Here is a 25,567-nt window from a genome sequence, read left to right on the forward strand (position 1 = left end):
TCTCTTCACATGCTTTTTAGTCATCTGTATCTCTTTGGAAAAATGTCTCTTTAGGTCTTCTTCCAATTTTTTGATTGGGTTGTTTGTTTTTCTGATATTGAGCTGCATGAGCTGTTTGTATATATTAGAGATTAATCTCTTGTCAGTTGCTTCATTTGCAAATATTTTCTCCCGTTCTGAGGGTTGTCTTTTTGTTTTGTTTATGGTTTCCTTTGCTGTGCAAAAGCTTTGAAGTTTAATTAAACTTAAAAGGTTAAGTTTTAATTAAACTTTAAGCTTAATTAAACTTAAAAAGGTCCCATTCGGATGTCCCTGGTGGTCCAGTGATTAGACTCCACACTTCCAATGCAGGGGGGCGTGGGTTTGATCCCTGATTGGGGAACTAAGATCCCACGTGCATGGCCAAAACAAAAACAAAAACAAAAGAAAAACAACAGTTTGTTTGATTTTTCGTTTTATGTTTGTTACTCTAGGAGGTGGATTGAAAAAGATCTTGCTGTGATTTATGTCAAAGAGTGTTCTTCCTATGTTTTACTCTAAGAGTTTTATAGTTTCCAGCCTTACATCTAGGTCTTTAATCCATTTTGAGTTTATTTTTGTGTATGGTGTTAGGGCGTGTTCTAATTTCATTGTTTTACATGTAGCTATCCAGTTTTCTCAGCACAACTTATTAAAAAGACTGTCTTTTCTCCATTGTATATTCTTGCCTCCTTTAGGTAACCATAGGTGCATGGTTTATCTCTGGACTTCCTATTCTTTTCCATTGATCTATATTTCTGTTTTTGTGGTAGTACCATACTGTTTTCATGACTGTAGCTTTGTAGTATAGTCTGAAGTCAGGGAGCCTGATTCCTCCAGGTGCGTTTTTCTTTCTCAAGATTGCTTTGGCTACTCAGTCTTTTGTGTTTCCATACAAATTTAAATATTTTTTCTTCTAATTCTGTGAAAAATGCCATTGGTAATTTGATACGGATTGCATTGAATCTGTTGATTGCTTTAGGTAGTATAGTAATTTACACAATATTAACTCTTCCAATCCAAGAACATGGAATATCTTAGATCTCTCTCCATATGTTTGATTTCTTTCATCAGTATCTTTTTTTTTTTACATCTTTATTGGAGTATAATTGCCTTACAATGATGTGTTAGTTTCTGCTTTATAACAAAGTGATTCAGTTATACATATGTTCGCATATCTCTTCCCTCTTGTGTCTCCCTCCCTCCCACCCTCCCTATCCTGTCCCTCTAGGTGGTCACAAAGCACCGAGCTGATCTCCCTGTGCTATGCAGGAGATATTGTAAATATTTACAATATCTATTGAAAATAGACCTGCAATGAACATTTTGCTACATGACTCTTTTTGAGTTATGGTTTTCTCAGGGTATATGCCCAGTAGTGGGATTGCTGGGTCATATGGTAGTTCTATTTGTAGTTTTTTAAGGAACCTCCATACTGTTCTCCATAGTGGCTGTACCAATTCACATTCCCACCAGCAGTGCAAGAGTGTTCCCTTTTCCCCACACCCTCTCCAGCATTGATTGTTTCTAGATTTTTTGATGATGGCCATTCTGACTGGTGTGAGATGATATCTCATTGTAGTTTTGATTTGCATTTCTCTAATGATTAATGATGTTGAGCATTCTTTCATGTGTTTGTTGGCAGTCTGTATATCTTCTTTGGAGAAATGTCTATTTAGGTCTTCTGCCCATTTTTGGATTGGATTGTTTGTTTTTTGTTATTGAGCTGCAAGAGCTGCTTGTAAATTTTGGAGATTAATCCTTTGTCAGTTGCTTCATTTGCAAATATTCTCCCATTCTGAGGGTTGTCTTTTGGTCTTATTTATGGTTTCCTTTGCTGTGCAAAAGCTCTGAAGTTTCATTAGGTCCCATTTGTTTATTTTTGTTTTTATTTCCATTTCTCTAGGAGGTGGGTCAAAAAGAATCTTGCTGTGATTTATGTCATAGAGTGTTCTGCCTATGTTTTCCTCTAAGAGTTTAATAGTTTCTGGCCTTACATTTAGGTCTTTAATCCATTTTGAGCTTATTTTTGTGTATGGCGTTAGGGAGTGATCTAATCTCATACTTTAACATGTACCTGTCCAGTTTTCCCAGCACCACTTATTGAAGAGGCTGTCCTTTCTCCACTGTACATTCCTGCCTCCTTTATCAAAGATAAGGTGACCATATGTGCGTGGGTTTATCTCTGGGCTTTCTATCCTGTTCCATTGATCTATATTTCTGTTTTTGTGCCAGGACCATACTGTCTTGATTACTGTAGCTTTGTAGTATAGTCTGAAGTCGGGAAGCCTGATTCCTCCAGTTCCATTTTTCGTTCTCAAGATTGCTTTGCCTATTCGGGGTCTTTTGTGTTTCCATACAAATTTTGAAATGTTTTGTTCCAGTTCTGTGAAAAATGCCAGTGGTAGTTTGATAGGGATTGCATTGAATCTGTAGATTGCTTTGGGTAGTAGAGTCATTTTCACAATATTGATTCTTCCAATCCAGGAGCATGGTATATCTCTCCATCTATTTGTATCATCCTTAATTTCTTTCATCAGTGTCTTATAATTTTCTGCATACAGGTCTTTTGTCTTCTTAGGTAGGTTTATTCCTAGATATTTTATTCTTTTTGTTGCAATGGTAAATGGGAGTGTTTTCTTGATTTCACTTTCAGATTTTTCATCATTAGTGTACAGGAATGCCAGAGATTTCTGTGCATTAATTTTGTATCCTGCTACTTTACCAAATTCATTGATTAGCTCTAGTAGTTTTCTGGTAGCATCTTTAGGTTTCTCTATGTATAGTATCATGTCATCTGCAAACAGTGACAGCTTTACTTCTTCTTTTCCGATTTGGATTCCTTCTATTTCCTTTTCTTCTCTGATTGCTGTGGCTAAAACTTCCAAAACTATGTTGAATAAGAGTGGTGAGGTGGGCAACCTTGTCTTGTTCCTGATCTTGTGGAAATACTTTCAGTTTTTCATCATTGAGGACAATGTTGGCTGTGGGTTTGTCATATATGGCCTCTATTATGTTGAGGTAAATTCCCTCTGCCTACTTTCTGGAGGGTTTTTATCATAAATGGGTGTTGAATTTTGTTGAAAGCTTTCTCTGCATCTATTGAGATGACAATATGGTTTTTTCCTTCAGTTTGTTAATATGGTGTATCACATTGATCAATTTGCATATATTGAAGAATCCTTGCATTCCTGGAATAAACCCCACTTGATCATGGTGTATGATCCTTTTAATGTGCTGTTGGATTCTGTTTGCTAGTATTTTGTTGAGCATTTTTGCATCTATGTTCATCAGTGATATTGACCTGTAGTTTTCTTTCTTTGTGACATCTTTGTCTGGTTTTGGTATCAGGGTGATGGTGGCCTCGTAGAATGAGTTTGGGAGTGTTCCTCCCTCTGCTATATTTTGGAAGAGTTTGAGAAGGATAGGTGTTAGCTCTTCTCTAAATGTTTGATAGAATTCACCTGTGAAGCCACCTGGTCCTGGGCTTTTGTTTGTTGGAAGATTTTTAATCACAGTTTCAATTTCAGTGCTTGTGATTGGTCTGTTCATATTTTCTATTTATTCCTGATTCAGTCTTGGCAGGTTGTGCATTTCTAAGAATTTGTCCATTTCTTCCAGGTTGTCCATTTTACTGGCATAGAGTTGCTTGTAGTAATCTCTCATGATCTTTTGCATTTCTGCAGTGTCAGTAGTTACTTCTTCTTTTTCATTTCTAATTCTATTGATTTGAGTCTTCTCCCTTTTTTTCTTGATGAGTCTGGCAAATGGTTTATCAATTTTGTTTATCTTCTTAAAGAACCAGCTTTTAGTTTTATTGATCTTTGCTATCATTTCCTTCATTTCTTTTTCATTTATTTCTGATCTGATCTTTATGATTTCTTTCCTTCTGCTTACTTTGGGGTTTTTTCTGTTGTTCTTTCTCTAATTGCTTTAGGTGCAAGGTTAGGTTGTTTATTCGAGATGTTTCCTGTTTCTTAAGGTAGGATTGTATTGCTATAAACTTCCCTCTTAGAACTGCTTTTGCTGCATCTCATAGGTTTTGGGTCATCGTGTCTCCATTGTCATTTGTTTCTAGGTATTTTTTGATTTCCTCTTTGATTTCTTCAGTGATCACTTCGTTATTAAGTAGTATATTGTTTAGCCTCCATGTGTTTGTATTTTTTACAGATCTTTTCCTATAATTGATATCTAGTCTCATAGCATTGTGGTCAGAAAAGATACTTGATACAATTTCAATTTTCTTAAATTTACCGAGGCTTGATTTATGACCCAAGATATGATCTATCCTAGAGACTGTTCCATGAGCACTTGCGAAAAATGTGTATTCTGTTGTTTTGGGATGGAATGTCCTATAAATATGAAAGAAGTCCATCTTTAATGTATAATTTAAAGCTTATGTTTCCTTATTTATTTTCATTTTGGATGATCTGTCCATTGGTGAAAGTGGGCTGTTAAAGTCCCCTACTATGTATGTGTTACTGTCGATATACCCTTTTATGGCTGTTAGCATTTGCCTTATGTATTGAGCTGCTCCTATGTTGGGTGCATAAATATTTACAATTGTTATATCTTCTTCTTGGATCCACCCCTTGATCATTATGTAGTGTCCTTCTTTGTCTCTTCTAATCATCTTTATTTTAAAGTCTATTTTGTCTGATATGAGAATTGCTACTCCAGCTTTCTTTTGGTTTCCATTTTCATGGAATATCTTTTTCCATCCCCTCACTTTCAGTCTGTATGTGTCCCTAGGTCTGAAGTGGGTCTCTTGTAGACAGCATATATATGGGTCTTGTTTTTGTATCCATTCAGCCAGTCTGTGTCTTTTGGTGGGAGCATTTAATCCATTTACATTTAAGGTAATTATCGATATGTATGTTCCTATTCCCATTTTCTTAATTCTTTTGTGTTTGTTATTATAGGTCTTTTCTTTTGTTTCTTGCCTAGAGAAGATCCTTTAGCATTTGTTGTAAAGCTGGTTTGGTGGTGCTGAACTCTCTCAGCTTTTGTTTGTCTGCAAAGGTTTTAATTTCTCCATCAAATCTGAATGAGATCCTTGCTGGGTAGAGTAATCTTGGTTGCAGGTTTTTCTCCTTCATCACTTTAAATATGTCTTGCCACTCCCTTCTGGCTTGCAGAGTTTCTGCTGAAGGATCAGCTGTTAACCTTATGGGGATTCCCTTGTGTGTTATTTTTCCCTTGCTGCTTTTAATATGTTTTCTTTGTATTTAATTTTTGACAGTTTGATTAATATGTGTCTTGGCATGTTTCTCCTTGGATTTTCCTGTATGGGACTCTCTGTGCTTCCTGGACTTGATTAACTATTTCCTTTCCCATATTAGGGAATTTTTCAACTATAATCTCTTCAAATATTTTCACAGTCCCTTTCTTTTTCTCTTCTTCTGGAAACTCTATAATTCGAATGTTGGTGCGTTTAATGTCTCAGAGGTCTCTGAGACTGTCCTCAGTTCTTTTCATTCTTTTTTTTTTTTATTCTGCTCTGCAGTAGTTATTTCCACTACTTTATCTTCCAGGTCACTTATCCATTCTTCTGCCTCAGTTATTCTGCTATTGATCCCATCTACAATATTTTTAATTTCATTTATTGTGTTGTTCATCATTGCTTGTTTCATCTTTAGTTCTTCTAGGTCCTTGTTAAATGTTTCTTGCATTTTCTCTATTCTATTTCCAAGGTTTTGGATCATCTTTACTATCATTATTCTGAATTCTTTTTCAGGTTGACTGCCTATTTCCCCTTCATTTGTTAGGTCTGGTGGGTTTTTATCTTGCTCCTTCATCTGCTGTGTGTTTTTCTGTCTTCTCATTTTGCTTATCTTACTGTGTTTGGGGTCTCCTTTTTGCAGGCTGCATGTTCGTAGTTCCCGTTGTTTTTGGTGTCTGTCCCCAGTGGCTAAAGTTGGTTCAGTGTGTTGTGTGGGCTTCCTGGTGGAGGGGACTATTACCTGTGTTCTGGTGGATAAGGCTGGATCTTGTCTTTCTGGTAGGAAGGTTCATGTCTGGTGGTGTGTTTTGGGGTGTCTGTGGACTTACTATGATTTTAGGCAGCCTCTCTGCTAATGGGTGTGGTTGTGTTCCTGTCTTGCTAGTTGTTTGGCATAGGTTGTCCAGCACTGTAGCTTGCTTGTCATTGAGTGGAGCTGGGTGTTGGTGTTGAGATGGAGATCTCTTGGAGATTTTCGCCGTTTGATATTATGTGGAGCTGGGTGGTCCCTTGTGGAACAGTGTCCTGAAGTTGGCTCTCCCACGTCAAAGGCACAGCCCTGACTCCTGGCTTCAGCACCAAGAGCCTTTCATCCACATGGCTCAGAATAAAAGGGAGAAAACGTAGAAAGAAAGAAAGAGAATAAAATAAAATAAAGTTATTAAAATAAAAAATTATTAAGAAAAAAAAAATTTTTTAAGTAAAAAAGAAAAAAAATGGACGGATAGAACCCTAGGACAAATGGTGAAAGGAAAGCTATACAGACAAATTCTCACAAAGAAGCATACACATACACACTTAGAAAAAGAGGATAAGGGGAACAAATAATAAATCTTGCTCTCAAAGTCCACCTCCTCAATTTGGGATGATTCATTGTCTATTCAGGTATTCCACAGATGCAGGGTACATCAAGTTGATTGTGGAGATTTAATCCGCTGCTCCTGAGGCTGCTGGGAGAGATTTCCGTTTCTCTTCTTTGTTCGCACGGCTCCTGGGGTTCAGCTTTAGATTTGACCCCGCCTCTGCATGTAGGTCACTGGAGGGCATCTATTCTTTGCTCAGACAGGACGTGGTTAAAGGAGCAGCTGCTTCGGGGACTCTGGCTCACCCAGGCCGTGGGGAGGGAGGGGTACGGAGTGCGGGGCGAGCCTGCAGCAGCAGAGGCCGGCGTGACATTGCACCAGCCTGAGGCGCGCCGTGCGTTCTCTCGGGGAAGTTGTCCCTGGATCCCGGGACCCTGGCAGTGGCAGGCTGCACAGGCTCCCGGGAGGGGAGGTGTGGATAGTGACCTGCGCTTGCTCACAGGCTTCTTGGTGGCGGCAGCAGCAGCCTTAGCATCCCATGCCTGTCTCTGGGGTCCGCGCTGTTAGCCGCTGCTCGCACCCGTCTCTGGAGCTCCTTTAAGCAAGCGCTCTTAATCCCCTCTCCTCGCGCACCAGGAAACAGAGGCAAGAAAAAGTCTCTTGCCTCTTCGGCAGCTCCAGACTTTTTCACCCCTTCAGGTTGTGTTCACGCCGCCAACCCCAGTCCTCTCCCTGCGCTCTGACCGGAGCCGGAGCCTCAGCTCCCAGCCCGGCCCCCCCGCCCGGCGGGTGAGCAGACAAGCATCTCGGGCTGGTGAGTGCTGGTCAGCACCGATCCTCTGTGCGGGAATCTCTCCGCTTTGCCCTCCACACCCCTGTTGCTGTGCTCTCCTCCACGGCTCCGAAGCTCCCCCCTCCGTCATCCACAGTCTCCGCCCAGGAAAGGGCTCCTAGTGTGTGGAAACCTTTCCTCCTTCACGGCTCCCTCCCACGGGTGCAGGTCCCGTCCCTATCCTTTTGTCTCTGTTTATTCTTTTTTCTTTTGCCCTACCCAGGTACGTGGGGAGTTTCTTGCCTTTTGGGAGGTCTGAGGTCTTCTGCCAGTGTTCAGTAGGTGTTCTGTAGGAGTTGTTCCACGTGTAGATATATTTCTGATGTGTCTGTGGGGAGGAGGGTGATCTCCGCGTCTTACTCTTCCGCCATCTTCCCCCTCTCTCATCAGTATCTTACAGTTTTCTGAGTACAGATCTTTTGCCTCCTTAGGTATTCCTAAGTATTTTTATTCTTTTTGATGTGATGGTAAATGGGATTGTTTCCTTGATTTCTCTTTCTGCTCTTCTGTTGTTAGTGTGCAGGAATGTGTACTCCACCCAGCAACGCTCTCATTCGTATTAGATGGAGAAATCAAAAGCTTTATAGACAAGCAAAAGATAAGGGAATTCAGCACCACCAAACCAGCTTTAAAATGCATTTTAAAATTAAGTTTTTCAAAATCTGTGACCCTAAATTAAAGTAGCTAATAAGTTGCTTTTATTTATATGTATATGTATAGACAGAGGAAAAGACAGATACCATAAGAGATTATGAAACTCAGTAACTGCATATTAATCATAAAGAGCTGTGGGGAGTTTGTTATTTATCCTAATCAAAAGGAAGAAAATTAGAAATATGATTGGCTTAATAGAATTATTTCTTATTTAATAGTTTGAGAAACCTGGTTGTTTAAACAATGCTACTAAAAGGAATATGTTTATAACCTTTGGTAGTTATAAAAATTGTAATAGCATGACTATAAGAGAGTTCTTTTTTTGTCTCTTAAGAAGAGTGAAAGTTTTCCTGAACTTGCATTTTAAGTGGCTACAAAATGTGAAATAATGGGTCATTTATAGAGTATTGACTTATGGTAATTATTTTATTAGTATGTAAGAAAACTGAATGGAAATTATCAGAAAGGACTTGTATTTCAAAAGAAAGAATGTCCCTATCTAGTCATCCCTTCTGCTTATTCTATTCCACTTGGATTGTGGAATGGCCATAGATAATTTTGAAAATATTGCTTTAAAAATTGCACTCTTTTATAGGACATTAAGAAACTTCATAAGCAGATTCAACGATGTTATGCAGAAAATCGACGAGCACTGCATCCTGTGCAGGTATGTTTGGGGAATTTAAAACAAACTTCCAGTTTCCTTTTATATCTTCCTTTGGAAAAGGCACAGGTAATCCTCGTTGCTTTTATAAGAAAGAGCCTTACAGGTAATCTTTCTTAGAGAACAAAATGCCTATTTGTAAAAATGTTTTATTTTTCTACAAAAATAAAATATTCTAAACATTTTTTCACGTCATTCTCAAACACATTGTGCCCATTCATCATCAGTCTTGTACACACTGACCTGTTCACTGCTGTGTAGTTGAACATCTTCATTAAAGGACTTATGCATATTTTCATACCAGTTTCTCAACTCTCAATTCCTTCCTTTCTGGGGAATGGGGTAACTGCCCCTGGCTGATATGTGCCATTGTGTCTGTTGGCTAGATTTTTTCTACTTAAAGGATATTGAGTCACTAATAATTTTGAAAGGTACTTTATTAGCTAGAATGAGGAAGTGATTTGTGAGACTAGTTGGCTGCTCTTAAGAGTAGGGTCATTTTTCTTACTGACTTTGTTTGAATTCTAGGTGACCTAAAAATGAATTCTGGCTCACTGATGTTAAAAACCAGAAAATCTTAATATACTTTTGGTTAGATATTTTCTTCTTATCAAGTGATAGTAATATTATATTTTTACATTCTATATTCTTCTCACCCTCGATTAGATTTGAAATAGGTTTCAGGGTTTAGAGTCAAAGCAAAATTATGAAGATTTTGGACTGGTAAAAAATAATTGTAGTGGCAAAAGGAGGGGAAGGAAAACTTCACATGGAAGCAGGAAGTTTATAGTAAAGTGATCATTAAACAAGAGGCAGATTATAACTGCTTAGAAAACAGTATGAAAATGTAGATGGAATACAGAAGTTAGTGGGCTAGGAGATACACAAAAATACACGTTGCTTGTACCACAAATTTATTCTTGCATGTTTAAAGCATGCCATAAATTTATTTTTTTCCAGAATGAAAATATTTTGTGTTTCATTGATAATCAGATGAGTGTATGAGGGAATAAAATATTGACTTTAATAGTCATTTGCTCTCTCTTTCTATACCTGCCAATCTCTTTATCAGTTTTACTTGACAAGCCATGGAGGCCAATTGAAAAAGAACATGGATGAAAATGACAAAGGATGGGTCAACTGGAAGGTAACTAAAATAGATTAACTCTCACATAATTCAAGGTATTTTTATGCTTAAAGGTCTACATTTTTTACCTAAGTTCTACACAATGCTAATAAATATAAGACTCAGCAGCTACAAACCCTGCATATCACTGCACCTAAGTTTACCAGTGGGAGAAGCTAAGAGCCTTGAGATATAGTCTGTACTTGCTTTCATGAAATCTCACTTGCTATTTTACTGCCAACTTTAAAACATACTTTTTAAAAAAGGAAAAAAAGGAAAAAATTTAAAGGTCTGTATGCAGTCTCTACCTAGAAAACTGGCTATACATTATTTATAAGAGTGAAGTCACTCTAAAATTTGGAAATGTACTTGCATTCTCTTTCTTCTAAATCTGTGCTATACCATATGGTGTCCACTTCCACATGTGGCTATTGAACTCTTGAAATGTGACTGGTCTGAGTTGAGATGTGCTATAAATGTCAAATAGACATTAGCACAAAAAAAAGAGAATGTAAAATATCTCCTTAAAATTAAAAAAAAACCCACAGTTATTATAAGTTGAAATAACATTTCAGGTATATTGTGTTGAATACAATGTATTATTAAACTTAATTTCATCTATTTCTTTTCACTTTTTTTTAATGTGGCTATTAGATGATTTCAAATAATATATGTGGCTCACATTTTTTCTATTGGACTAAACTACTCTCAGTCATTTGCAAAGATGACTAATAGATTGGCTTTAGTACCAGTCCCTAAGGAACCTTAACCCTATTCTACTCAGAGAAGTAGTGGGTTATTCCTACACTTTTTTCCTTTCTCCAAGCCAGTTCTCACCGTGACAGACTTTCCCTGTCTCACTTACTAATCCCATAATGACTGCATTTATTTTATTAATAGTCCATAGTATAAAACATTTCCAAAGGTTTTTTAAGTTTTAAAGTACAATATATTTACCAAGTTTTATGTTCATGCCTATTTTCCTAAGAAATAATGTAATAAGTTAAAATAGGCATACTTTCAGTTATTTTGTGGCTTGTTAAATTTATTATTTCATACCACCAGTTTTCCAGAGACATGTGAGTTCGCTGGTCTCTAATTATGCACATTCCTCTTGGGGCCCTTATTAAGCATAGGGATCAAGTTTATAATATACCATTTTCCAGAAAAATTGCTGTTTATTAATCAATAAGGTATACATCTTAGGTGAGAGGTCTCTACTTCATTTTTGATTTCCACAAAAATGACTGAGAAATGCCATCTGAGCCTGGCGATGCATCTTCCTTTATTCTTTTGGTGCAATTTGCAAACTTCTGACTGCCAACTGTTGTTCAGTCTTGTACCTCTGACCTGACAGTTTTGGTGAAGAAGATTTCAAATGTGTATCTTTGTGGAAGCAGATGCATGGAATTTATTACATCTGTAAGCCCTTTCCGTTAGATGATTCATGTAGATGGAGAAGGAAGTAATTGGAGAAGGCATTCTTTGGCTGGAGAATAATGTGAGCAAATACCTGACAAAAATGCATTTGTTTTGTTGGAACAGAGAAAAATAGGTTAGTGCTATATTCAGGAAAAAATTACTAAGTTAAGGAGCTTGAATTTTATTCTACAGATAAAGGTAAAACATGATAGTGTTTTCAGAAAATGAGTGCACAATCCGTATGTGGAAGTAAATTGGAGAGATCTGAGGCTAGAGACAGGGAAATAACATCAGGAGGCTACTTAAATAATTGAGATGTGAGGTGAAAAGATGTTGGAGTAATAGATTCTAAATAAATAATACATTGTTATAATATTCTTTCAAACTTCCTTTCATATATTTTTTGGATAGGTTTGTCTAGAGAAAAGAAAATAATCATTTTTAGCCAATTTTCACAAAATCCTATTAATAACATCTCTCCCCTTGTGTTTTTTTTTTTTACATCTTTATTGGAGTATAATTGCTTTACAATGGTGTGTTAGTTTCTGCTTTATAACAAAATGAATCAGTTATACATATACATATGTCCCATATCTTTTCCCTCTTGCGTCTCCCTCCCTCCCACCATCCCTATCCCACCCCTCTAGGTGGTCACAAAGCACCGAGCTCATCTCCCTGTGCTATGCGGCTGCTTCCCACTAGCTAGCTATTTTACGTTTGGTAGTGTATATATGTCCATGCCACTCTCTCACTTTGTCACAGCTTACCCTTCCCCCTCCCCGTGTCCTCAAGTCCATTCTCTAGTAGCTCTGTGTCTTTATTCCCATCTTACCCCTAGGTTCTTCATGACATTTTTTTTTCTTAAATTCCATATATATGTGTTAGCATATGGTATTTGTTTTTCTCTTTCTGACTTACTTCACTCTGTATGACAGACTCTAGGTCCATCCACCTCACTACAAATAACTCAATTTCATTTCTTTTTATGGCTGAGTCATACTCCATTGTATATATGTGCTGCATCTTCTTTATCCATTCATCCAATGATGGACACTTAGGTTGTTTCCATCTCCTGGCTATTGTAAATAGAGCTGCAATGAACATTTTGGTACATGACTCTTTTTGAATTATAGTTTTCTCAGGGTATATGCCCAGTAGTGGGATTGCTGGGTCATATGGTAGTTCTATTTGTAGTTTTTTAAGGAACCTCCATACTGTCCTCCATAGTGGCTGTACCAATTCACATTCCCACCAGCAGTGCAAGAGCATTCCCTTATTCTCCACACCCTCTCCAGCATATATTGTTTCTAGATATTTTGATGATGGCCATTCTGACCGGTGTGAGATGATACGTCATTGTAGTTTTGATTTGCATTTCTCTAATGATTAATGATGTTGAGCATTCTTTCATGTGTTTTTTGGCAGTCTGTATATCTTCTTTGGAGAAATGTCTATTTAGGTCTTCTGCCCATTTTTGGATTGGGTTGTTTGTTTTTTTGTTATTGAGCTGCATGAGCTGCTTGTAAATTTTGGAGATTAATCCTTTGTCAGTGCTTCATTTGCAAATATTTTCTCCCATTCTGAGGGTTGTCTTTTGGTCTTGTTCATGGTTTCCTTTGCTGTGCAAAAGCTTTGAAGTTTCATTACGTCCCATTTGTTTATTTTTGTTTTTATTTCCATTTCTCTAGGAGGTGGGTCAAAAAGAATCTTGCTGTGATTTATGTCATAGAGTGTTCTATGTTTTCCTCTAACAGTTTGATAGTTTCTGGCCATACATTTAGGTCTTTAATCCATTTTGAGCTTATTTTTGTGTATGGTGTTAGGGAGTGATCTAATCTCATACTTTAACACATACCTGTCCAGTTTTCCCAGCACCACTTATTGAAGAGGCTGTCCTTTCTCCACTGTACATTCCTGCCTCCTTTATCAAAGATAAGGTGACCATATGTGCGTGGGTTTATCTCTGGGCTTTCTATCCTGTTCCATTGATCTATCTTTCTGTTTTTGTGCCAGTACCATACTGTCTTGATTACTGTAGCTTTGTAGTATAGTCTGAAGTCGGGAAGCCTGATTCCTCCAGCTCCGTTTTTCGTTCTCAAGATTGCTTTGCCTATTCGGGGTCTTTTGTGTTTCCATACAAATTGTGAAATTTTTTGTTTTAGTTCTGTGAAAAATGTCATTGGTAGTTTGATAGGGATTGCATTGAATCTGTAGATTGCTTTGGGTAGTAGAGTCATTTTCACAATATTGATTCTTCCAATCCAGGAGCATGGTATATCTCTCCATCTATTTGTATCATCCTTAATTTCTTTCATCAGTGTCTTATAATTTTCTGCATACAGGTCTTTTGTCTTCTTAGGTAGGTTTATTCCTAGATATTTTATTCTTTTTGTTGCAATGGTAAATGGGAGTGTGTTCTTGATTTCACTTTCAGATTTTTCATCAGTGAATAGGAATGCCAGAGATTTCTGTGCATTAATTTTGTATCCTGCTACTTTACCAAATTCATTGATTAGCTCTAGTAGTTTTCTGGTACCATCTTTAGGATTCTCTATGTGTAGTATCATGTCATCTGCAAACAGTGACAGCTTTACTTCTTCTTTTCCAATTTGGATTCCTTTCATTTTCTTTTCTTCTCTGATTGCTGTGGCTGAAACTTCCAAAACTATGTTGAATAAGAGTGGTGAGGTGGGCAACCTTGTCTTGTTCCTGATCTTGTGGAAATGCTTTCAGTTTTTCACCATTGAGGACGATGTTGGCTGTGGGTTTTTCATATATGGCCTTTATTATGTTGAGGTAAGTTCCCTCTATGCCTACTTTCTGGAGGTTTTTTATCATAAATGGATGTTGAATTTTCTCAAAAGCTTTCTCTGCATCTATTGAGATGACCATGTGGTTTTTCTCCTTCAATTTGTTAATATGGTGTATCACATTGATTGATTTGCATATATTGAAGAATCCTTGCATTCCTGGAATAAACCCCACTTGATCATGGTGTATGATCCTTTTAATGTGCTGTTGGATTCTGTTTGCTAGTATTTTGTTGAGCATTTTTGCATCTATGTTCATCAGTGATATTGGCCTGTAGTTTTCTTTCTTTGTGACATCCTTGTCTGGTTTTGGTATCAGGGTGATGGTGGCCTCATAGAATGAGTTTGGGAGTGTTCCTCCCTCTGCTATATTTTGGAAGAGTTTGAGAAGGATAAGTGTTAGCTCTTCTCTAAATATTTGATAGAATTCGACTGTGAAGCCATCTGGCCCTGGGCTTTTGTTTGTTGGAAGATTTTTAATCACAGTTTCAATTTCAGTGCTTATGATTGGTCTGTTCATATTTTCTATTTATTCCTGATTCCGTCTTGGCAGGTTGTGCATTTTTAAGAATTTGTCGATTTCTTCCAGGTTGTCCATTTTACTGGCATAGAGTTGCTTGTAGTAATCTCATGATCTTTTGTATTTCTGCAGTGTCAGTTGTTACTTCTCCTTTTTCATTTCTAATTCTATTGATTTGAGTCTTCTCCCTTTTTTTCTTGATGAGTCTGGCTAATGGTTTATCAATTTTGTTTATCTTCTCAAAGAACCAGCTTTTAGCTTCATTGATCTTTGCTATCATTTCCTTCATTTCTTTTTCATTTATTTATGATCTGATGTTTATGAGTTCTTTCCTTCTGCTAACTTTGGGTTTTTTTTGTTCTTCTTTCTCTAATTGCTTTAGGTGCAAGGTTAGGTTGTTTATTCGAGATGTTTCCTGTTTCTTAAGGCAGGATTGTATTGCTATAAACTTCCCTCTTAGAACTGCTTTTGCTGCATCCCATAGGTTTTGGGTCGTCTTGTCTCCATTGTCATTTGTTTCTAGGTATTTTTTTATTTCCTCTTTGATTTTTTCAGTGATCACTTTGTTATTAAGTAGTGTATTGTTTAGCCTCCATGTGTTTGTATTTTTTACAGATATTTTCCTGTAATTGATGTCTAGTCTCATAGCATTTCGGGCGGAAAAGATACTTGATACCATTTCAATTTTCTTAAATTTACCGAGGCTTGATTTATGACCCAAGGTATGATCTATCCTGGAGAATGTTCCATGAGCACTTGCGAAAAATGTGTATTCTATTGTTTGGGGATGGAATGTCCTATAAATATCAATTAAGTCCATCTTGTTTAATGTATCACTTAAAGCTTGTGTTTCCTTATTTATTTTCATTTTGGATGATCTGTCCATTGGTGAAAGTGGGCTGTTAAAGTCCCCTACTATGATTGTGTTACTGTCGACATACCCTTTTATGGCTGTTAGTATTTGCCTTATGTATCGAGCTGCTCCTATGTTAGGTGCATAAATATTTACAATTGTTATATCTTCTTCTTGGATCGATCTCTTGATCATTATGTAGTGTCCTTCTTTGTCTCTTCTAATAGTCTTTATTTTAAAGTCTGTTTTATCTTATATGAGAATAGCTTTCTTTTGGTTTCCATTTGCATGGAATATCTTTTCCCATCCCCTCCCTTTCAGTCTGTATGTGTCTCTAGGTCTGAAGTGGGTCTCTTGTAGACAGCATATATATGGGTCTTGTTTTTGTATCCATTCAGCCAGTCTGTGTCTTTTGGTGGGAGCATTTAATCCATTTACATTTAAGGTAATTATCGATATGTATGTTCCTATTCCCATTTTCTTAATTCTTTTGTGTTTGTTATTATAGGTCTTTTCTTTTGTTTCTTGCCTAGAGAAGATCCTTTAGCATTTGTTGTAAAGCTGGTTTGGTGGTGCTGAACTCTCTCAGCTTTTGTTTGTCTGCAAAGGTTTTAATTTCTCCATCAAATCTGAATGAGATCCTTGCTGGGTAGAGTAATCTTGGTTGCAGGTTTTTCTCCTTCATCACTTTAAATATGTCTTGCCACTCCCTTCTGGCTTGCAGAGTTTCTGCTGAGGGATCAGCTGTTAACCTTATGGGGATTCCCTTGTGTGTTATTTGTTGTTTTTCCCTTGCTGCTTTTAATATGTTTTCTTTGTATTTAATTTTTGACAGTTTGATTAATATGTGTCTTGGCGTGTTTCTCCTTGGATTTTCCTGTATGGGACTCTCTGTGCTTCCTGGACTTGATTAACTATTTCCTTTCCCATATTAGGGAATTTTTCAACTATAATCTCTTCAAATATTTTCTCAGTCCCTTTCTTTTTCTCTTCATCTTCTGGAACCCCTATAGTTCAAATGTTGGTGCATTTAATGTTGTCCCAGAGGTCTCAGACTGTCCTCAGTTCTTTTCATTCTTTCTTTTTTATTCTGCTCTGCAGTAGTTATTTCCACTACTTTATCTTCCAGGTCACTTATCCATTCTTCTGCCTCAGTTATTCTGCTATTGATCTCTTCTAGAATATTTTTCATTGCATTTACTGTGTTGTTCATCGTTGCTTGTTTCATCTTTAGTTCTTCTAGGTCCTTGTTAAATGTTTCTTGCATTTTCTCTATTCTGTTTCCAAGATTTTGGATCATCTTTACTATCATTATTCTGAATTCTTTTTCAGGTTAACTGCCTATTTCCTCATTTGTTAGGTCTGGTGGGTTTTTATCTTGCTCCTTCATCTGCTGTGTGTTTTTCTGTCTTCTCATTTTGCTTATCTTACTGTGTTTGGGGTCTCCTTTTTGCAGGCTGCAGGTTCGTAGTTCCTGTTGTTTTTGGTGTCTGTCCCCAGTGGCTAAAGTTGGTTCAGTGGGTTGTGTAGGCTTCCTGGTGGAGGGGACTAGTGCCTGTGTTCTGGTGGATGAGGCTGGATCTTGTCTTTCTGGTGGGCAGGTCCATGTCTGGTGTTGTGTTTTGGGGTGTCTGTGCACTTATGATTTTAGGCAGCCTCTCTGCTAATGGGTGTGGTTGTGTTCCTGTCTTGCTAGTTGTTTGGCATAGGGTGTCCAGCACTGTAGCTTGCTTGTCGTTGAGTGGAGCTGGGTGTTGGTGTTGAGATGGAGATCTCTTTGAGATTTTTGCCATTTGATATTATGTGGAGCTGGGAGGTCCCTTGTGGACCAGTGTCCTGAAGTTGGCTCTCCCACCCCAGAGGCATAGCCCTGACTCCTGGCTGCAGCACCAAGAGCCTTTCATCTACACGGCTCAGAATAAAAGGGAGAAAAAGTAGAAAGAAGGAAAGAGAGAAAGAGAGAGAGAGAAAGAGAGAAAGAAAATAAAATAAAGTTATTAAAATAAAAAAATAATTATTAAGAAAAAAATATTTTTAAAAAGTAAAACAAACAAAAAAAAACGGATGGATAGAACCCGAGGACAAATGTTGAAAGCAAAGCTATACAGACAAAATCTCACACAGAAGCATACACATACACACTCACAAAAAGTGGATAAGGTGAACAAATAATAAATCTTGCTCTCAAAGTCCACCTCCTCAATTTGGGATGATTCGTTGTCTATTCAGGTATATTCCACAGATGCAGGGTACATCAGGTTGATTGTGGAGTTTTAATCCGCTGCTCCTGAGGCTGCTGGGAGAGATTTCCCTTTCTCTTCTTTGTTCGCACAGCTCCTGGGGTTCAGCTTTGGATTTGCCTCCGCCTCTGCATGTAGGTCGCCGGAGGGCGTCTATTCTTCGCTCAGACAGGACGGGGTTAAAGGAGCTGCTGATTCTGGGGCTCTGGCTCACTCAGGCCGGGGGGAGGGAGGGGTATGGAGTCTGGGGCAAGCCTGTGGCGGCAGAGGCCGGCCTGACATTGCACCAGCCTGAAGTGTACCGTGCGTTCTCTCGGGGAAGTTGTCCCTGGATCCCAGGACCCTGGCAGTGGCAGGCTGTACAGGCTCCCCGGAAGGGAGGTGTGGAGAGTGACCTGTGCTCACACACAGGCTTCTTGGTGGTGGCAGCAGCAGCCTTAGTGTCTCATGCCCGTCTCTGTGTCCGCGCTGTTAGCTGTGGCTCGCGCCCGTCTCTGGAGCTCCTTTAAGCAGCGCTCTTAATCTCCCCTTGTGTTTTAAAGGATATCCACATCAAACCAGAGCACTACAGTGAATTCATACAGAAAGAAGACCTGATTTATCTTACATCAGATTCACCTAATGTACTAAAGGAATTAGATGAATCAAAGGCCTATGTGATTGGAGGATTAGTAGATCACAACCATCACAAGGTACTATTAAGTTTTTATTTTTGCTCTTGCTCATACTTAAAATTGATATATCAGTTTTCTTGATAGTAATATCAATTTTCTTGATAGTAAATACTGATAGTTGATGTTTGAGTGCCTACAATATTTCAGTCACCTTTCTAGCTAAGCAAAGCATTTTGCATATATTAGTTTGCTTTATCCTCACTGCAATCCAGTGAGGTCAGTGCTATAAAAATTTTTTAAATAGGGCTTCCCTGGTGGTGCAGTGGTTGAGAGTCCACCTGCTGATGCAGGGGACACAGGTTCGTGCCCTGGCCAGGAAGATCCCACGTGCCACGGAGCGGCTGGTGCCGTGAGCCGTGGCTGCTGAGCCTGCGCGTCCAGAGCCTGTGCTCCGCAACAGGAGAGGCCACAACAGTGAGAGGCCTGCGTACAGCAAAAAAAAAAAAAAATTAAAAAATAAAACATGCAAACTATTGGTTGAGAAATTTAGCTCTTCTTCCTCTTTTGTTCTTTCAGTCCTGATTAGACCCAGGCTTTAAGGAAGAGAGAAAATTTATATTCAGCATTCTTTTAATTGACAGAAAGGGAAAAATAAAATTTATAGGCAGTTGAACATTTTTTTCAATTCAGGTTTTTATTTAATTTGTGTTTGCCATTTGTGCCTCTTAGTGTTACGTAATTGAAACATAGTTTTGTCTTTTAAATTCATGGGAAGAATGATGATGCTTCTCTAGGAATTCAGTTTGTGTACTTTAAGAAAGAAAGGCAGTGTGGCGTGATGAGAAGCTATTTGAGTCAGGAAGCATGAGCCAGGTTTTTCCTTTGGTTCTGCCACTGAGGAACTTTGTGACGGGACAGAGAGCATAATGTCTTTGGTTTCCTCGTTTGTAAATTGGTTAAGACAAATGCCAGCAACATTCTAACTATACTTATTGTCAAGAGAATGTTTCCAAATTAGTGGTTAAACGTACACACACACTTTTTCAGATTATATTCTCTGAACTAAAGTCTTTCCTAAAAATTATTTATTCTTTCATAGACTTTAACTTTAAATAACATAATGTTCTAGCCCAAGTTACAGTGTCTTTGTTTTAGGGACTCACGTATAAACAAGCATCAGAACATGGAATTGATCATGCACAGCTCCCCCTTGGAAATTTCGTGAAGATGAATAGTAGAAAAGTTTTGGCAATTAATCATGGTAAGCTATAAGGGGATAAACTGAAAATGTACCTGAGTGAACACTGTGAAAAATAACATTACATTTACATTTTGGACAAGTAGAAAATATACACCTTTGGAAAACACACAATTTGGGGTACAAAATTATAAAATGTAATCATTTATGATTTGTTTGAATAATATATGCATACTTTAGAAAACTTTGATAATGTACAAAAGTATAAAGAAAAATAAATAGGTGTAATTTCACTATGCAGAAATACTTTGTAGAAAGTTTTTGGTGTGTTTTCTTCCAGTTATTTTCCTATGCATATATAATATTATTTATTACATAATTGGATTCTTACTCTATTGCATAAAATGTTATAAATCCGGGGTATTTCCCCCCCATTTATTATTATATTTATTGAATCACTGTTAGTGGCTATGTAATTTTCCTTCATCTAAATACACAATAATGTAACCATTCTCCTGTTGTTGATATTTTTTTTCTTTTTACTATTGTAAATATCCTTGTAATAGACATCCTCAGACTTAAGTCTGGAGTTTTGCTTTCTAAAAATTTTTTAGTAGAGAGAGATTTTTGTTAGTACACAACTACTAATTGGGCTTTTAAAATTTCTCTATAGCAGGCTCTAGGGAGTTATAGAAACAAACTTATTGATTCAAGGAATGAACTTCTTCTAAGACTTTTGCTAAATTAGTGGAAATTACTTTTCTATCATAAAGTAATCCAAATCTCCCCCAGCAGTGTATTAAAGTGAAAGGACATTGGAGATAGTATTTAAAAAAAAAAAAGCAGGCAAGACACTCCCCAGTGTGAGTGGCACTATATAGGAAAGATAGAAGAAATTTAGGTTAACGGTGACCCTTTTTTTTTTCTAGTTTTATGTTAGCACATAAAGGATAAAGAAGTGGAAGGAACAAAGAATAGGAAGGAAACAAAAAAGGTCCTCTGTCTATTATAATTGACAACAGATAATGATAAACCTCTGCGTGCTTAAGAACTGAAATGAGAAAAAGCTACAAAAGAGGTAGCAGCCTTGAGAGCCTTAGGCCTATTGGCTCTGACAGCTAATACAGGGGAAAGAAGTAGTAAGAACAAAGTAGTTATTAGGACATACTAGCACCCTTAACACAAAAGCAGTGTGTTTTAAAGCATGCACCATTGTGATGGACTAGGTTAAGAAACACATGGAGTTTGTCTTTGTTGCAGTGTTTGAGATTATTCTGGAATACCTAGAAACAAGAGACTGGCAAGAAGCATTTTTCACTATCTTACCCCAAAGAAAAGGAGCTGTTCCCACAGACAAAGCCTGTGAAAGTTCTTCACATGACAAGAAGTTCACCAGAGTTGAAGGTGGATTGAACAGTGATTCCAGTGAGGAGGAAAATAGAAATGAACTAGATTCACCACATAAGGAAGAAAAGCAGGATAAAGAAAATAGCACTGAATCTACAGTGAACTCTATACTACACTAATGTCATTTTTTTTAAGTTTAAGGAAAATTAGGAGAAAATGAATATAGAATTTCATAGAATATTTCATAGAATATTTAAAATGGAAGAAATTTTCTTTTATTTCTGTTATGAATTTTTTTAACATTCTTTTTTTAGAACTAAGTGATAAAAAGCACTAAAAAAGCATTTTTTTTGTTTTTGCATAAGATTTAAATGTGTAATTTAAAAATTTTCTAAGCCTCAAATAAGCATTTCTTGAGAATTTTACCTTATTAGTAAACCTTCATTCTCTTTTATTTACAAGATTGTATTCTTCAGAATGTGCCTTCTGACCTTTCAGTTTTATTATTATATGTCTATATCAATGTCTTTCTGATTTATTGCCTACTTATTTATGGAGGCAGATATCCTAAAACTCCTTTAAGTCTACCAAAATGTTCTGTATGGGTGGTTACCTTCTATTTGCAGCTTTTATATTCAATTTAGTTACTTCAAAGGAATATAGTGATTTTAGGAATAAGTATTGGATTGAGAAACTCAAGAATTGATTTCTTTTGAGAGCCCATATCTGTTCTTCCTTTGTAATGCCTTTGTGGTTCTAAAGCAATCACTGAAGAGTTAAGACTCTCTTTAATATATTTTCTTAATTTCAATAATGATGGTAAATTATTTCAATTACAAAATTTAATTTTTTAGCCTATATTATTTTTAAAGGCTGTTGAAGGATCAATTTTATCATTACCCAAATTTAAAAAGAAACAGTTCTTAAAAAAAAAAAAAGTAGCTCTTAGCAGATATTCTTTTCCTTCCATATGTACTTCTTTACAATAAAATATATTGGTTCTTAAGCAAATAAAGTTAACTTTATATGTGCATCTGTCTACTATCATATAATAATATTCAAGCTAATGTAAATGTATGTTTCTATAAATAATATAAGCATATATGAAAATATGCATGTAATTGTATATACATCTATTTGTCCATATCATGTATGATTCTCAGTTATTAATCAATGATAATAGGATTGAGTTGCCATACATCTGTTTTATTTGTGTGAATGATTGTGCTGAAAATCACTAAGGAATTTAAATTTCATAAAGTGCAAAAATCCATAATGCAACATTTGTATGAGGGCATTGGCAAGGGAAGATGGGGCTCGAAAGAGATATTTTAGTTCCTACCAGTAAATGTAGAGCAATTACGTTTAAAGTGATTATTCTCTGTCACAGCTAAAGTAACATTTCAGAAGCCTTTTCTGAGTTTGCATAATTAAGTTTCTATTCTTTTTACTCATTGGCATCTCAAATTATATATATATATTTGGTAGAAAGTTCACTGAATTTAACATTGATGTCCACTGTCTCTTACGTTGCTTTATTCTTAGTGATCTTTATAGTTATTCATCTAAGGTCTGTGAGCAACCTATGTAAACAAAGAAAAGCCCCCGCAATGGTAGCTTAATGTCTTAAGTTGTATTTTTCAAAGTTCCAGGTTTTTCTGAGTAAATCTAGTTGGTGGCATGGAACATTATGCCTTTTCCTTAAATTACTCCATACGGAATAAGGCACAGTTTAATATTGAAAGGTGGAGAAAGATCATTACAAGCACTACATAGTTTAATTTTCACCGATTATAAAAGCCCTGTAATTGTTTCCTAGGTATGCCAAAACAAACTGTTGCAAACCAGTGGTTTAAAACAACAGAATTTGTTACTCTTTAAAAAAACAAAAACAATAAAAAAGGACGTGGAAAAATGCTCAAAATCATGAATAATTAGAGACATGCAAATCCAAACAACAAAGAGGCATCACCCCTCATCAGTCAGAAAGGCCATCAGCAAAAGGTCTACAAACAAGAAATGCTGAAGGGGTGGTGGAGAAATGCATACCTTCCTATGCTGTTGGAGAGATGTAAACTGGTAACAGCCACTAAGGAGAACAGAACGGAGGTGACTTTAAAAAGTAAAAATTCCATATGATCCTGCAGACCCACTACTGGGCCTATAACCTGAAAAGACCAGAATGGAAGAGACACAGGCACCCAAACGTCCACTACAGCAAGATTTACAATAGCCAAGATATGGAAGCAATCAAAATGGCCATCAACAGATGAATGGACAAACAAGAAGTGGTACATGTAGCCAATGGAATATTAGCCACGGAAAAGAATGAAACCATGCTGTTTTCAGCACCATAGATGAGCCTAGAGATAATCATATGTGAAGTAAGAACAAGAAAGACAAACATCCTATGATATCATGTATAGATGTTATCTAAAAATTGACACCAATGAATGTATTTCCACAGAGAAAGATACTCAACGACTTAGAAAACAAACTTATGGTTAACCAAAAGGAAAGGTGGGAGGAATGGATAAATTAGGATATGGGGGTTAACATACATATACTAATACAGATAAAATAAATATATCAAAAAGGACCTACCGGGCTTCCCTGGTGGCGCAGTGGTTGAGAGTCCGCCTGCCGATGCAGGGGAAGCGGGTTCGTGCCCCGGTCTGGGAAATCCCGCATGCCGCGGAACGGCTGGGCCCGTGAGCCATGGTCGCTGGGCCTGCGCGTCCGGAGCCTGTGCTCTGCAACGGGAGAGGCCACAACAGTGAGAGGCCCGCGTACCGCCGAAGAAAAAAGAAAGAAAGAAAGAAAGGCAGGGCTTTGCTTGTTAACTGCAGCAAAAAGACATAATTTAAAAAAAAAAAAGTACCTACCTCGGGCTTCCCTGGTGGCGCAGTGGTTGAGAATCCGCCTGCCGATGCAGGGGATACGGGTTTGTGCCCCGGTCCAGGAAGATCCCACATGCCGCGGAGCAGCTGGGCCCATGAGCCATGGCCGCTGAGCCTGCGCGTCTGGAAGCCTGTGCTCCGCAATGGGAGAGGCCACAACAGTGATTGGCCCGCGTACCTCAAAAAAAAAAAAAAAAAAAAAAGGACCTACCTAATTGCAAGGGAGGTCTACTCAACCGTCTGTAATAACCTACATGGGAACAGGATCGGTAGATGAATAGATATATGTATATGCATAAAATGAACCAGGTTCTGTACACCAAGAACAAACACAACATTGTAATCAAATTTACTCTGATAGAAAATAAAAATTAAATTAAAAAAACAAAGAAGTAATGAGACATAAGCTTTTGGGGGTTTGTCCTGGCACATTCCACTCCAATTTACAACAAAGGAACAGGACTTCCAGGAAGGCTCTGTTGCCCTAGTAACCAGAGTGGGGAATTGAGAAATCCTGCCACCTTGTGGCCGTTTCCCGCAACAGCAGCTTTAAACCTAGTGCTAATGGTCACATAATATTCACAAGGACTGCAGGGCTGTAAATGACACCTGCCCTCAAAAAATGTCCTGCGGTCAGGAATCGACAGGAAAATTCAACACAGGGCAAACTTTCAAGAAGACAATTTCAAGAGGTGACTTCTACTCACACCGTTTTTTTTTTTTTCATAAAGCACATGAAAAACTGCTCAACATCACTAATTATTAGAGTCAGGCAAATCCAAAATACAAAGAGGTATCACCTCACACCAGTTAGAATGGCCATCAGCACAATATCTACAAACGCTGAAGAGGTGGTGGAGAAATTGGTACCCTCTTATGCTGCTGGTGGGATGTAAACTGGTAGCAGCCACTAATGAGAACAGAATGGAGGTAGCTTTAAAAGGTAAAAATTGAGCTACCATATGATCTGGCAGTCCAATTGCTGGGTGTGTATCTAAAGACCAGAATTCGAAAAGATGCACCCAAACGTGCACTGCAGCAAGATTTACAATAGCCAAGACATGGAAGCAAACAAAATGTCCATTGACCAATGAATGGATAAAGAAAAAGTGGCACATGTCCACAGTGGAATATTGTTCAGGCATGAAAAGAATGAAATAATGGCAAATGCAGCAACACAGATGAACCTAGTTGTAATCATACTAAGTGAAGTAAGTCGGAAAGAAAAAGACAAATATTGTATGATACCACTTAGAGGTGGAATCTAAAAATTAATACCAGTGAACCAATTGACAAAAGAGAAACAGAATCACAAAAGTAGAAAATAAAATTATGGTTACCAAAGGGGAAAGATGTGGGGAAGGGATAAATTAGGAAGCGGGGATTTACAAATAGAAACTATTACATATAAAATAGATAATCAACAAGGACCTACGTATAACAAGGGAGTTCTACTCAACATTCTGTAATAACCTATATGGGAAAAGAATCTGGAGAAGAACAGATATATCTATATGTATAAATGAAAGATTCTGTACACCTTTGAAACACATAACATTGTATATCACTGTTACCCCAAGAAAAAATAAAAATTAAATTAAAAAAAAGAAGTGATGAGACACAAGTTTTGGGAGTTTTTTCTGTCAGATTCCACTCTAATTTACAACCCCCAAACAGGACTTCCACAAAGGCTCTGGTTGCCAGAGTAACCAGAGCTGGGCTTCGAAGAAATCCTGCCACTCTGTGGCCATTTCCACAGACAACAACTTGAAAACCAGTGCTTAGGGTCACTGCATATTCGCAAGACCCTGTAAATAGCACCTACATCTTGGGGTAAGTAATGG

At 37.5% G+C, this 25,567-nt stretch overlaps 1 protein-coding gene across 9 annotated transcripts in view; it reads left to right on the forward strand.

Moving 5' to 3' along the window:
• TRMT10A (tRNA methyltransferase 10A) overlaps window positions 1-21,879 on the forward strand; it is a 37,149-nt gene extending 15,270 nt beyond the window's left edge. For all 9 annotated transcript variants that reach the window (XM_082638238.1, XM_082638246.1, XM_082638241.1 and 6 more), the window contains 5 exons: window positions 8,625-8,696; window positions 9,766-9,840; window positions 18,207-18,356; window positions 19,434-19,539; window positions 20,737-21,879. In XM_082638238.1, the coding sequence (XP_082494364.1) occupies window positions 8,625-8,696; window positions 9,766-9,840; window positions 18,207-18,356; window positions 19,434-19,539; window positions 20,737-21,002 (669 nt within the window). In that variant the 3' untranslated portion in view covers window positions 21,003-21,879. The remainder of the gene's footprint in view (window positions 1-8,624; window positions 8,697-9,765; window positions 9,841-18,206; window positions 18,357-19,433; window positions 19,540-20,736) is intronic.
• Window positions 21,880-25,567: the final 3,688 nt, after the last annotated feature.

The sequence above is a fragment of the Mesoplodon mirus genome (genome assembly GCF_964341445.2).
Source record: "Mesoplodon mirus genome assembly, chromosome: 2".
Classification (NCBI taxonomy): Eukaryota; Metazoa; Chordata; class Mammalia; order Artiodactyla; family Ziphiidae; genus Mesoplodon; species Mesoplodon mirus.